The sequence below is a fragment of the Aulostomus chinensis genome, chromosome 18, assembly GCF_037954235.1.
Source record: "Aulostomus chinensis isolate RoL2024-O1b breed Wild chromosome 18, RoL_Achi_v1.0, whole genome shotgun sequence".
In the NCBI taxonomy this organism is placed as follows: domain Eukaryota; kingdom Metazoa; phylum Chordata; class Actinopteri; order Syngnathiformes; family Aulostomidae; genus Aulostomus; species Aulostomus chinensis.
In genome coordinates this window covers 21174452-21187788 of record NC_141337.1, presented here as the reverse complement: position 1 = coordinate 21187788, position 13337 = coordinate 21174452, and the positions used below count along the sequence as shown (strand labels likewise).

Sequence of the window (13337 nt, the reverse complement as noted above, 5' to 3'; positions counted from 1 at the left end):
TTTCATATGATAACATTGAAAAAAGGACACTGACGCATGAAAGTACAAATAGTTACGAAAATGAATTTTTATTGTTCAAAACAGACAATTAAAATTAGATCAGCTGTGATTTGACATTGCAAGGTAAACAAACATGCAACAGGACAACACATGCTAATTCACTAAATACAGAGAAAAGCCTCAGACTCAACCACTAGCTAGCAGACCCAGGATCAGCTGCTTCACTCCCTCCCACAGCTGCAGAGCTCTTGAATACTGACACACATGCTACCTTCATCTTTGGGGACTGGAGTCCTAAATAAGCTCCACTTTTCAGTGTGTGGTGCTTTCAATTAAAAACACAAGCTGAAGGGTAACTCAGGTTAACTGCTGCACCGTTCATGTCCAGCTGAGCCAACTTGCTCTGATGAACAAAGCCCACCTAAAACTATCACTGTAAAAATAGGAAAATATTTAAAACAGCTGCTGTGCTGAGTCCAGTAGCAGGTGAGGCTCTCAATGCGTCGCCCACTGCAAATCAATACGCGCATTCCAGTGAGACAGAATACGTTCAGCGATGCATTTTCACTGCAAGGTCAGTTCTCCCATAATTCTATCAAAGCATCTGTTCTGGGAGGGACTGGAGCTCGCCGACCCGGGCCAGGTCAGAGAGGAAGCTACTATGCTAACTTTAATACAGTATCAGAGAGAAGCACAGCCGGGCAACAGTCAGCACATCCAACAGCACAACACAGCAGAGAGAAGCCTCAAACGAAGCGCTCACATCACACACAGCTGAACCCAAACGCCTCCATCAGGTTCTGTTTGGTAAGAAAAGCATCAGAACCGTTGTGTAAGTGAGGAGTATCGTGAAACACTCAGCCAGAGGCGTCCTGAGTGCTGCCCGGCCGGTGCAAGCTAAAAATAATACAGCCAAGTAAACACACGAGCAGGTATGTGGATGAAAGGTTAAAACAAATGAAGCTTCTTTAACACACTTTCAGTCAACTCCATCAGCAGTAAACTGTTGTTACTGAGTCACAGGATCGCCATCTCATCAGAACCCACCCCCACCCCCACCCCCACGCGCCAAAGAGGCGGGAGTGGAAGATTTAAAGGCCACTTTCACCCCTTCATTGGCCAGTCTAGCTAGTTGGTGGATTTTCTCCCAACATGGCCGACAGAGTGGATCCAGGTACAACGCAGCTGCTCGCTGAACACAGCACCGGGGTCGGGGTAGAGCCCCCCCCCCCCCAACTGCTGTCCAACACTGTTAGTACGATATGAGTGTACGTGGTGCACATGTTCATAGGAACTCTGACAGGAAGCGTCCTCAAGGAAGCGTGTCAGCTCAGGTGTGAGGTTAATATGTTTAGAGAAAAGGCAGAACTGAAATGATCAACTGCGTGTGGAGCGTTACGAGGCTAAAGCATGTTACTTGTACATGATCTACCAGCCACTTCAGCAGGTAATCCACCAGTTTCAGTTGCATTAAAAAATAAAATAAAAAAAATTAAGTGATAAAATCACAGAACTGGCACATCCACAGCAGCCAGCGGATGATGGCTCCTGCTCTGGTGGCAGAGCCCAGGCTAGAGATTTATCCATGCTAGCAGCACCAGCAAGAGGTTTACGCCAACTGGAACTCATCATGGCTAAACTTAATATCGGAGTTCCGGGCGATCAACATTTGTCATCATCCACCAGGATATGGAGAAAATCAGGTTTCGCCGCCCCATCACCTCCTGCCCTACGTGTGATCATTTTGGCTTCCTGCGAAGCAAATACTTCAAGGGAATCAAGGGGCCGGAAGGGTCGACATAATCAAAAAATAAACGCAGTTAGAGAATAAACCCCAATTTAGAGCACCACCTCTGATTGCGCACCACCCTCAAGTGTGAGGGCTGGATGGGACATTTACTTTCCCAGAAAAGCCAAAGATGAGACTCCTTAAGTTCACCAGGACTTTACTGATGCGTCAACTGAGGAGGCGGAGCAGCAGGAGCTTCACCCATGGCCGCAACAAGGAGGACAAACAACGCTGACATCTGAACGCTGGCTGCTTGGCTGCTGGAACCTGTCAAAGCTGTAACAGTGTCAGAACGCAACACTCCCATCATTCTATCCACGTCACAGGGAAATGCACAATCATGTGGTGTTTGACTTCTGAATGAGAACAGTGTCACATCGGTGAGAACGCGGGTGGCACAAGGAGAACAGATGATCAAGGATGAACGTCCTTTCATGGTATTCCAACTAACTGCATTCTCTACAAAAGAAGTTCCCTCGATGTATCCTGACGCGGCAGGGCAGGGCACTCTCCCAGCTGCCAGAATTCACTGGCCACCTTCCCCGTTCTCCCAGCCAGCTACCTTTATCAAACAGGACTTTTGGAAGGAGAGACCAACTTGCCAGCCACAACCAAACATTCAGTTTCCATCCCAGCTGAATGAAAGGCTCTGGCGCTCTGCAGACTGAAGAGGTATTTTGACAGCTTTGTGTTCTTGTTGTGTTCCGGTGTTTCCATCACCAGGTACAATCGTTTCTCTGTATTCAGTTCAATATTCCACTTGTGGTGACGACGAAGAATACAAGCAGAACAAAGGCACCAATTCCCGATAAGTCACACACTCTGGAGTGAGGAGGCCCATTCAATTTAGATCAGAGTGACTGTCAACATACCTCTTAAAAAACACACAAAAAAACCCAAACTAAAAAACAACAAAAACCACATTTTTGGTCGAGATACAGGTGGGAGCATCTTTTGAGAAATGTGTGTGTGTGTGTGTGCGTGTGTGTGTGTCCTCGCAGGGCAGGAAATCAAATCACCTTTTCCTCTGTCAGCTACGTTGGCACTTAACTCCTAACTGGAATTTCTAAACTTTCATTGCCAACATGGCTGCTAGAGAAGAAGAACCACTGCTGGTAACTTGATTTCCCACCCTGCGCCACTTCACTTCCTTTTCCTCTTTGCACCTCCTTGTCCTCCACTTATCTAGTCTTTTTTCTCCTCGTCTTTCTTCTCCTCTTCCTCTGTGGGGTACGAGTGCCAGGTGAGACGCTCCTCGTAGAAAGAAATGACCACCTGGGGGCACTTGACGTTAGCCTCCTTGGCCGGGACCAGGTCGGCCTCGTCTGAGTTCTTCCTGTTAACGGGAGAGATGGAAGGGAATAAGGAGAACCAGATGGGGGAGGAGGGAGAGAATGACAGGAGAGATTTAGAGGGGACGAGGGGTCACCACCTTATTATGCTGAGGTGCCTAGAGTGGTTTTTCCAATACGTTTACAGGTGGCAGCAACACTGACCAGCACATTCCCATTTTCTACATTTTACTGGACCTCTTTAGAAGCAGTGAGCCCACTTCACTGTGGAGCCGCTTCCCCACAGGTAGACATGAGGTTGCCTCCTCCAAGTGAACGACACCTATCCAGTATTTTTGACACACCATGGAACAGAGCGTCTGTGCTGAGATGCAGTCCCTTTGCTAGCTGGTGGGGAGCGCTGCATTGTCTGCTGCTGCGTGGTCAAATCTTTCTTTGTGGCCAACGCTTGAGGCCACGGAGAGAGGATACAGAAGAGGGCAGGGAGTTTTGTCAGAGTGATGGCGTGGCAGCTCACTGAGAGACGGCGGTGCAGACCAGACCACATGGAACTCACAACATTGCCAGTTCATTAATACAGATGTTCAAAAATGTGTGTGCTTTGTATTTGACATCCGTCGTCCAAATGACACCGAGCCAGACCAGCAGGAAGGTTGCACCCCTGGTGTCTCAGGCTGCCCAGACTCACGGGTCCTGAGCTGAAGCAGGAGATGAAGCTCGAGAGTTAAGCAGAGGACGAAAACAACACCAAGATAAAGTAAGACGCACCACTTCATGAGGAACATCAGCTCTCCGCTGGAGTCCGTCGCTCCGATGATCCTCTCTGGCTGCAGGCCTCTGCCGAACCCTCGGGCCTTCTCCCCCTGAGACCCAGCGGTCACAACAAGCACAGGAGTTAGCGCCTCAGCCAGGCATCAGAGAGGCTGTTACCAGTACACTGCCAGTACAACAACTAGTTAAAGATGTGGTAGTTAACACGTCACTCCTTGATCCCTCCTGTCTTCTTCTCTTACCTCTTCCTTCTTCCTCTTGCTCCCTCGCTCCTCGTTATCTCCCGACGCCTCACTGGCTGCTTTCCTCTTGCCTTCCTTCTTTTTCTCCTCCTTCTCTTTATATTTCTGCATGAATTCTGCAATGAGGTCAGGGCAGTCCAGGTTCTCCTCAGGCTCCCATGTATTGTCCTCGCTGGACATGTGGGTGCAGACAGGACACATGATTTAGTTCAATTTCAGTCAGGCTTTCTTCAGACGACACATTCTCAAAGTATCCTATCGTGCTTCTTATCTTGGGATTGAGAGCAGATCTCAAGACTTCATGATGACGATTATCAATCACAGAACCCAGAGACCAAGCAGGTTTGGTCGTGCGGCCACTTAGATAACCCAACATGACATACTCACTCTGAGAACCCCTTCCATTTCAGCAGAAACTCCACCTTGCCCTTCACCACACGGCGGTCCAGGACCTTCTCCACCACATATTCCTCCTCTTCCTCCTCCTCTGGTGCTGGTGGTGCTGGTGCTGTTGCCGCAGCTTCTGGTGCTGCAGGCTGCTCCTCCTCCTCCGGCTTCTTGGCCTTCTTTCCTGCTACGGTTGCCAGCTTGACGTGTGCTGAGGGCGCCTCTGGTGGATCACAACAAAAATGCAGCAATAACGCGGTCAAAAACTGATTAACAGTTCAGCACACAACAATGAGAGCTGCCTCTCAACTCAATGCAATTTGCAAATTGCAGGAAAGTGCTGGGGGGCTGGGTTTGTGAAGGGGATGCACTGATCCCAGGCCAGGGATTGATACCTGCCAGTTATCAGCATGACCAGTAGGTCAGTGTCACCTATTTCCGGTTCCTAGCCGGCCACTTGCTGGCGCACCGCTTCGCCTGGAGTAGTGGAAAGTCTATTTTTGACAGATAGTGAGTCAATCTGCACAGAGCAGATCAAGCCAGACAGGAAATCTCCACTTGAATAGCATAGTTACTATGTCATCGTATATCTGGTCAATTTTCAAAATAAAACACCACCTGCAGGCTCCTGATTGTAAAACCAGACTTGAAAAGAACACAGTATAAATACGCGCTCCACATGCAGGTGATAGAAACGTGTGCATCAAGAGACGACGACCAATCACAAGAATCTGAGCAAGTTTACAAAGCCAGCGGCAGCTGGAGACTGCAGCTGTGTGGACCGACGTGACCGGTGTCACAGTTGGAACGCGGTGCAGCCGGGGAGGCGGAAATCCAGTCCTTCACTCTGAGTGACGGGGATATGAAGCTCACAAGATGTAAAACATGAAAGGCCAAATACAAACAAACCTAATCGGACACAACCAACTGCATCACCCCAGTCTGAGGAAGCTAACGAAGGGAAAACAGCTAACGCCCAGAACCAGCCTGCAGCCTCTCCCGTCCAACACACAGCAACAAAGAAAACACCCGAAAAACAACAGTGACGCCCGTTCCCGAGGTGAACCGCCAGCCCTGAGGGGGACTAAGACGCCATTCCACCTGCAATCACTTGAACCACTACTGTTGAGACCTGGTTAGTATATGCACACATGCTAACAGATGCTAATATTAACAGCATGAAGCAGATTAACCTGACTTTGTGGAGGACATTTGGACCAACTTCTCTTTCTTAATGTGCTGCACTTGTAGAAGATGTACCCCCCCCCCCCCGCTTATTCACAAAGTGGATTTGTTTAAAGAATGCAATACTTGTAATAATCACTTAGACACTTAAGACTCCTTGGGTACGGCCACAATAACTGGTCAAAGGTTGCGTTATGGTAGACACTTGGACACCCACCCACTGAGACAGAGAAATAAACTGAATATTAATAACAACAACTTGGATTTATGTTGCACATTTCACAGATCCAAGGTCACTTTGTGGAAGAGTCCACGCTGCTCAGGTGATAAACTAATCAGACATGCTAGCAAGGCACTGCAGCCTCAGCAGCTTTTCTCTACTGTGAATACACAGAATAACGGACAGGACAGACGGACAGCACGATGACATGAAGCCGTTTCTGAATAACAAGCAGCAGACCAGCGACCTGCCATGATGTCAGACAGGCTGTAACCGATTTATGCAAGTTTATCTCAACATAAAGCCTCTCAGTGTATGGGAGCTCAGTCTGTTTCTGGTTCTCTTCATCAACCTAAACATTCGCAGGCTGCTTGTTAATCTACCATTTTCCTACGCGTGCGACCCGGGCACCATGGCATTGGCTATAGAGGCCCCTCCAGGGTTGAAAGGTCATTGTTGGCAGCAGCTGCAGGTGTCTGGCGCTGTGTTTCATCTTCATGTGCTTGTGCTGTCATTTGCACAAAAATAGTAAAACCTTTCATTTGGAAAAACATACATGTGAGGTTTTTAGTAGGTCACACACTCATCTGCTGCTTGTGTGTTAACCGGTTAATAACCGTTCTGAGTGCTGGTAGACAGTTCAAGTGGCCATCCTCAACGCGTTCTCCCCTTCAGTCGGTTTGTCGTGCCTGGTTTACAGGCTGGTTGACATGATGAGTTTCAGGGTGAACATACATGGCGATGAGGGTTAAAAAGGTAACGTGCTTTAAGACTCATCGGCAAAGGTTAGGGCCAAACGGATGTAATGACCAGCAGATACACCGCCTTTATCAGCTTATCACAGGCGTACCTTATCAGCACACTGTTTCCAATCTGTGTCTCTGATATTTAAAACATTTTTTAATCACACATAAAAAGCAGAAAATGATAATTATGGTGATTTAAAAAGAGTGTAATGTAGTGTGTCCAGCAGAGCGCACAGGCACCTCAGCCTTTTTTATTGTGCGATTTTATTTTGGTCTTTAATTAAATGCTCATGCATGGTAAAGTTAAATATTGTTGAATACAGTTATTTAATTAACAAAATAGCCTTCTATCCTTACATAGTCACATCAGTACAAAATTGCAGTTAAAAACAGAAGGGGTCCAGTTTCAGCCCAGCACAAACATTTCCTTCATCGGCTGCACACACGAGTAACCTGTGATTTTTAGAGCTCCACTCAGTCGCAGCTGCTCAGAAATTCTACAGGCTTCTTCCTCAAACGTTCTGGTGCTGTGGGGGCGCTGCACTGAGGAGGAACGCTGCACTGAGGAGGAACACTCCACGTACGCGTCACAGAAAGAGGGACCTTCAGAAACTCTCCAAATGCAGGTTGGAGACCAAGCACTGATTCTGTCCTTGCTTTGTTTGTGTTGTGACGGCTGAAGAGTACAGGTAGAATTCCCATTCGACGGTTTGTGAGTGTAAATAACCACACAGAAACGATTCCTTGTTTCATTAAGTGATGCTTTGATAAGGCAAGGAAATGGCATGCTGCCATTGGGGGGGGGCTCGTGCTGTCACGCCCCCTACTTTAGATTCTGGAAGGCTTGGCGCCGCTTGTTGACGCGTACATGCAGTGGTCTCAGGTCACTTGTAACAATGTTGATCCCTTATCCCTCCCTCACCCTTGATCAGATGTATAACCACACACCTGAAGTCATTGCAGACTTTGGGGTTTTCTGATCACACAGTTTCAAGTTGCGATGTAAAGTTGAAATTAATTAATTGTTTGGTTCTTGATCACAAACAGTCACACACACCAGCCAGTAGGGACACGCCCCTGCAGCAAAGAACCCACATGGCTGCCTGCCTGGTGTTGACGTCCAGCTGCTGACGGGTTCTTCAGTGTGACCCAGGACACGTTTGTGTTCACTGCTGATCTCTGAATATCTGGAATGGCCCCTAAGAACCCGGACCAGCCAACCACCTGGTCCTCCCTGATCTCAACCACCGGTTGGACCACAGTTTGATCTGATACAGCTTCAATTTAGCTTCAAGTCCATGATATTTACCATTGATACTATAACTGATAGATTAGTGTGCACTGTCCTCTTTAGATATCTCGCACACACTCGTCACTGAACAAACTCATTCGGAGTCGTTGGCGACTGCCTGATGACAACTTGCACTGATGGAGGTGTGAGAATGAACAACACAACCCATTTCACCTCCAGCGCCACCCGACCAAGCTTCAGGTGAGTGCTGTGCAAATTTGCTGCCCTTGCAGTTTGGAGGAACACACCCCTCCAGAGGTTCGAGTGTGTAGCGGGGGTTTTTCCAGCAGCAACCATCAAACACGCTCCATGCTGCAAGTTCTCATCAGGTAAAGTTGCACACGCGAGCGAAACAAAGCACCTGCAACCATCTAATCCCACTGGCTTTCGTTGCAACCCCCAAAACGGTGTGAAGGTTCCACAGGAGGCGCCGATGCTAGCGTGCCCTGCACCGTGATCGCCTCTGCACGCGCTCCAGCCTCGCACATGCTACCGATTCTCTCCTCCAACGATACAAACTTAAGGTTTTACGTCGCACGAATCCGTCCGACGACGTTTTTGACTCAGCTGCCCTGCACTTTACTGATACCTGAGCACAGAGACGAGCCAGGCGGCCTCTGCAACCAGAGGGCAACATGGCTGGCGTGTGGTCCCTGAGAGGCTTCTAACAAGAGCCTTACCTTTACGGAGAAAGCTGCGGAGCGCTTGTATGGACTTGCGGTAGGCCCGAGTCAAAGCACCGTGCTTCGGTGTCTGCTGTCCGCCAATAACCGGCCGGGGACGGGGTAGTAGCGACACACAACTACTTAGAGGCTCGGCAACGTGCTTCGGCTCCCTTCCCCTCAATATTCCCAGCTGCTAAACAACACAATAGCTTCGGTGTTGCTAATTACCGCCACCGATCCTCTGCCCGCCAACAGCACCACCGGATGTTGCGTCAGTGGCTATGATGGGCAAAGGCTTGTGGGAGATGAAGTCTTATTTTTCTTCCTTTGGTATTTAGGTTTTTAGCATCACTGATATTGCTGCTCAGCGCCACCTGTTGATCGGAGGTGTGTAGTATGCTCCAGTGCTGCTCGCTCTTGTGTTACGAACATAACGTCGACATCTGGCGCCTTCCTGGAACTGGAACTCGTGGCAGCCATTTGCCCACAGAGGTTAGGCAGCACCATACTGCTGCCCCAGCACGTGAATGTAAGCAGGCAAGATGTTTCTCATCGACGCTGGTGTTCTAGTGAGCTGTTCCAACGTCATCTTTGTCTCTGTGCAGTACTTTTATGCTGAAAACAAGGCGTTACGTATTTGCATATTCTTGAAGGTATGAGAAGGAGAGGCTAGACCATGTGACCTGTGACTTGGCTGCTCTGTAGCACCAGATTTGCTCGAAACCCCACAGCCAGCTAGCGTTGTTGCAGGCTAATTGCAGACCACAGGTCTACATGATCATGGATCGTTCCTTGATATTGCAGCGCTGTAGTTGTTTGTAGGTCAGTGTGGTGCCGTTGTTGGCTTCACCAGCATAGATCGTCCAAGGCAGGACAGGCGACTCTGATGCGTTTCCTGTTACTGCTGCTTTGGGGGGTGAAGTCCTTGTTGCTCTGAAGGTTGTGTCTTTTTTCCTGTTAAAAAGAAATATTTTCCTAGAAAATGGACACAGAATTTCTTTGGTGGGAAGAGACAGGGAAAAATAGATTCAGATTCAGATAACTTTATTTATCCCGAGGGGCAATTAAAGATCACAACTCAAAGCCTGATACAACTATCACAAGCCGTCACAATTATTACAGATTGAAAGTAATAATGGTACACTTCAGAAATTTAACAACAGCACATATACATTTGTTGTGTATGTACGCTAAACTTGAGCAGTCCGTTGACCCAATGGAGGCAAGTGAGAGTGAGGCGTCGCAGCAAGAGCCGCGCCAGCCAAGCCCGGGCGGGGCAGGCTGCAGCCAACAGGCGCTGCCACCCCAAGGGAGGTGGAGAGGGCAGAGGCGGGGGTCAGGAACACACGGGGGAGGGGGGGATAGTACGTGCCATTTGCATCACCAAGGCAGAAGGAGTTCTCCTGGAGGATAAACAGTGGGCAGATGACCTTCAGTAGCCGATAAGGTTGCTGTGTTTGGGTTTGGGCAGAGGAGCACACATTCCAATCTGTCTTCTCTTTCAGTCCAATCCAAATTGTAAGTTAAAAATTTTCTAGTCTTCAACATCACTCTCCTCTTCGCAAAGCGGCCAACTGCTCCGAGATGGTTTCCATCCTGCGTTTCAGTTCAAGTTTCAGTTCAAGAGTCTGTTGTTGCCCCGCTTTGCCAGCCTCAATAATTGCGTTGTAAATGACGGTCAGTAGTGGAGGTCCAGATCTGGTGGCAGCCGTCGTCTTGCCAATTTTGTGGTATGTGAGGGCACCTCCAAGTCCGAGGAGGAGAAGCCCCACAACCATGAACCCAAATAAGTAGAGATCCTCGATGTCCTCCACGGAGAGAGGCGTCAAGCACGCGGTACGCCATCTCCCCCAGGAATCGAGAACGTAGCCCGCAGTGTCGGTTCCATGCGGACAGGCAGGCTCCTCCGGTCCTGATTTCCTTGTCGAAAATATGGTGTCAATAGCGTTGAGAGACCAGCTGATCAATTCCATGATTAGTTTTTAGGTAGAGAGCTCACAGCTGCGTTGGATAGGAGTTGAGACAAAGAATGATAGTCAGACAGAAAAGAAGAGGAGGAGAGAAGAGGAGTGCGACTGCTCTCGCCGAGTCCCAACCCAAATATGTAGAGGCCACAAAATATACCTGAAGAGAGTTGGTCCAATCACAGACCCCGCAGACCCTCGTAGACTCCGCAGACCTTCGTAGATCCCGCAGACTCTCACAGACCCTTGTAGACCCCGCAGACCCTCACAGACGCTACAGACCCTCACATACCCCAACAGACCCTCACAGACTTTCATAGACCCTCAGAACCCACAGATGTCACAGACCCCAACAGACCTTTGTAAACCCTCACAAAACCCCAAAGATCCTCACAGAACACCACAGACCCCTGCAGACCCTCACAGATCCCTTCAGACCCTCACAGACCTCCATAAACTCTCACAGACCCCAAGAGATTCTCACAGATCTTCACAGACCCCGCAGATACTCAAGGCCCCCGCAGATATTCAAAGGCCCCGCAGACCCTCACAAACCCTCACAGACTACCACAGACCTTAAAGACCCTCACAGACTTTCGTAGACCCTCACAGACCCCCGCAGACCTCACAGACCCTCTCAGACCCTCACAGACCTTTGTAGACCCTCATAGAACCCCACAGACCCTCACAGACTTTCGTAGACCCTCACAGACGCCCACAGATTCTCACAGACCCTCACAGATCTTCTTTGACCCTCACAGACTCCCAAAGATCTTCACAGAACCTCACAGACCCTCAAAGAAGCTCACAGATTCTCACAGACCTTCATAGACACCCACAGACCCCAACAGATTCATAGAGACACTCACAGACCCCGTAGACCCTCACAGAACCCTGCAGACCCTAACAAGAATTTCGTAGACCTTCACAGACCACCAAAGATCCTCAGACCCCTGCAGACCCTCACCGACCTTCGGAGACTCTCACAGGCCCAAACAGATTCTCACAGACCCTCAAACACCTTTCTAAACACTCACAGATCCCAACAGACCTTCAAAGACATCTGCAGACCCTCACAGACCCCTTGCAGTACCTCACAGATCTTCGTAGACCCTCACGGACACTCAGAGATGCCCACAGACCCTCACAGAACTCCGTAGACCCTCACAGAACCCTGCAGACCCTAACAGACCTTCGTAGACCCTCACAGACCCCCAAAGATCCTCACAGACGCCACACACCCTCACAGACCTTTGTAGACCCTAACAGACCCTCGCAAAACTCACAGACCTTCACAGACCCACAAAGATCCTCACAGACCCCCAAAGATCCTCACAGACCCCCACAGACCGTCAAAGAAGCTCACAGATCCTCACAGTCCTTCGTAGACCCTCATAGACCCCAACAGATTGTCACAGACTCTCACAGACCCCTGCAGACTCTCATTAGACTTTTGTAGAACCTCACAGATCCTCATAGACTCCGCAGATCGTCACAGAACACCACAGACCTTCACAGACCCCTGCAGACCCTCACAGACCCTCAAAGAAGCTCACAGATCCTCACAGACGTTCATAGACCCTCACAGAAACCCACAGACTCTCAGGCTTTAGTAGACACTCACAGACCGCAGCAGACATCACAGACCCTAATAGACCTTCGTAGACCCTCACAGAAACCCAAAGATCCTCACAGATCCCCGCAGACCTCACAGACCCCTGCAGACCTTCAAAGACCTTCGTAGACCCTCACAGACCTTAATAGACCCTCACACACCCCAACAGATTCTCACAGACCCTCACAGACCTCTGCAGACTTTCATTAGACCTTCGTAGAACCTCACAGATCCTCACAGATCCCGTAGACCCTTACAGACCTTTGTAGACCCTGACAGAACCCCGCAGAACTCACAGACCCTCACAGCCCTTCATAGACCCTCACAGACCTTAATAGACCCTCACAGACCCCAACAGATTCTCACAGACCCTCACAGACCCCTGCAGACTTTCATTAGACCTTCGTAGAACCTCACAGATCCTCACAGATCCTCACAGATCCCGCAGACCCTTACAGACCTTTGTAGACCCTGACAGAACCCCGCAGAACTCACAGACCCTCACAGCCCTTCATAGACCCTCACAGACCTTAATAGACCCTCACAGACCCCAACAGATTCTCACAGACCCCCAGAGATCCTCACAGACACTCAAAGAAGCTCACAGATCCTCACAGCTCTTTGTAGACCCTAACAGACACCCAACAGATTCTCACAGACCCTCAAGACCCCTGCAGACTTTCATTAGACCTTCGTAGAACCCCACAGAACTCACAGATCCTCACAGCCCTTTGTAGACCCTAACAGACACCCAACAGATTCTCACAGATCCTCACAGACCTTCATAGACCCTCACAGAAACCCACAGACTCTCAGGCTTTAGTAGACACTCACAGACCGCAGCAGACATCACAGACCCTAATAGACCTTCGTAGACCCTCACAGAAACCCAAAGATCCTCACAGATCCCCGCAGACCTCACAGACCCCTGCAGACCCCTGCAGACCTTCAAAGACCTTCGTAGACCCTCACAGACCTTAATAGACCCTCACACACCCCAACAGATTCTCACAGACCCTCACAGACCTCTGCAGACTTTCATTAGACCTTCGTAGAACCTCACAGATCCTCACAGATCCCGTAGACCCTTACAGACCTTTGTAGACCCTGACAGAACCCCGCAGAACTCACAGACCCTCACAGCCCTTCATAGACCCTCACAGACCTTAA

The 13337-nt window shown here is 49.4% G+C and overlaps 1 protein-coding gene across 1 annotated transcript; it reads right to left on the bottom strand.

Annotated features, from left to right (window-relative positions):
* Nucleotides 1-43: 43 nt before the first annotated feature.
* cbx1a (chromobox homolog 1a (HP1 beta homolog Drosophila)) lies at nucleotides 44-4623 on the bottom strand. The gene is made up of 4 exons (XM_086185034.1): nucleotides 4482-4623; nucleotides 4095-4266; nucleotides 3850-3944; nucleotides 44-3125 (listed from the first exon to the last, which is right to left on the bottom strand). Exons 2-4 carry the CDS (start codon nucleotides 4203-4205, stop codon nucleotides 2975-2977), a joined length of 357 nt encoding a protein of 118 aa, XP_086041160.1. The 5' UTR covers nucleotides 4206-4266; nucleotides 4482-4623; the 3' UTR covers nucleotides 44-2974.
* Between the last annotated feature and the right edge of the window lie 8714 nt (nucleotides 4624-13337).

Excerpts from the sequence above, each read along its gene's own strand:
- cbx1a (XM_086185034.1), bottom strand. The coding sequence starts at position 4,205 with ATGCAGAAATATAAAGAGAAGGAGGAGAAAAAGAAGGAAGGCAAGAGG. Across the intron at positions 3,945-4,094 it reads GCAAGAGGAAGAAGGAAGAG|GGGGAGAAGGCCCGAGGGTT; the intron begins GTAAGAGAAGAA and ends GCTGGGTCTCAG. Across the intron at positions 3,126-3,849 it reads CTGATGTTCCTCATGAAGTG|GAAGAACTCAGACGAGGCCG; the intron begins GTGCGTCTTACT and ends TCCCGTTAACAG.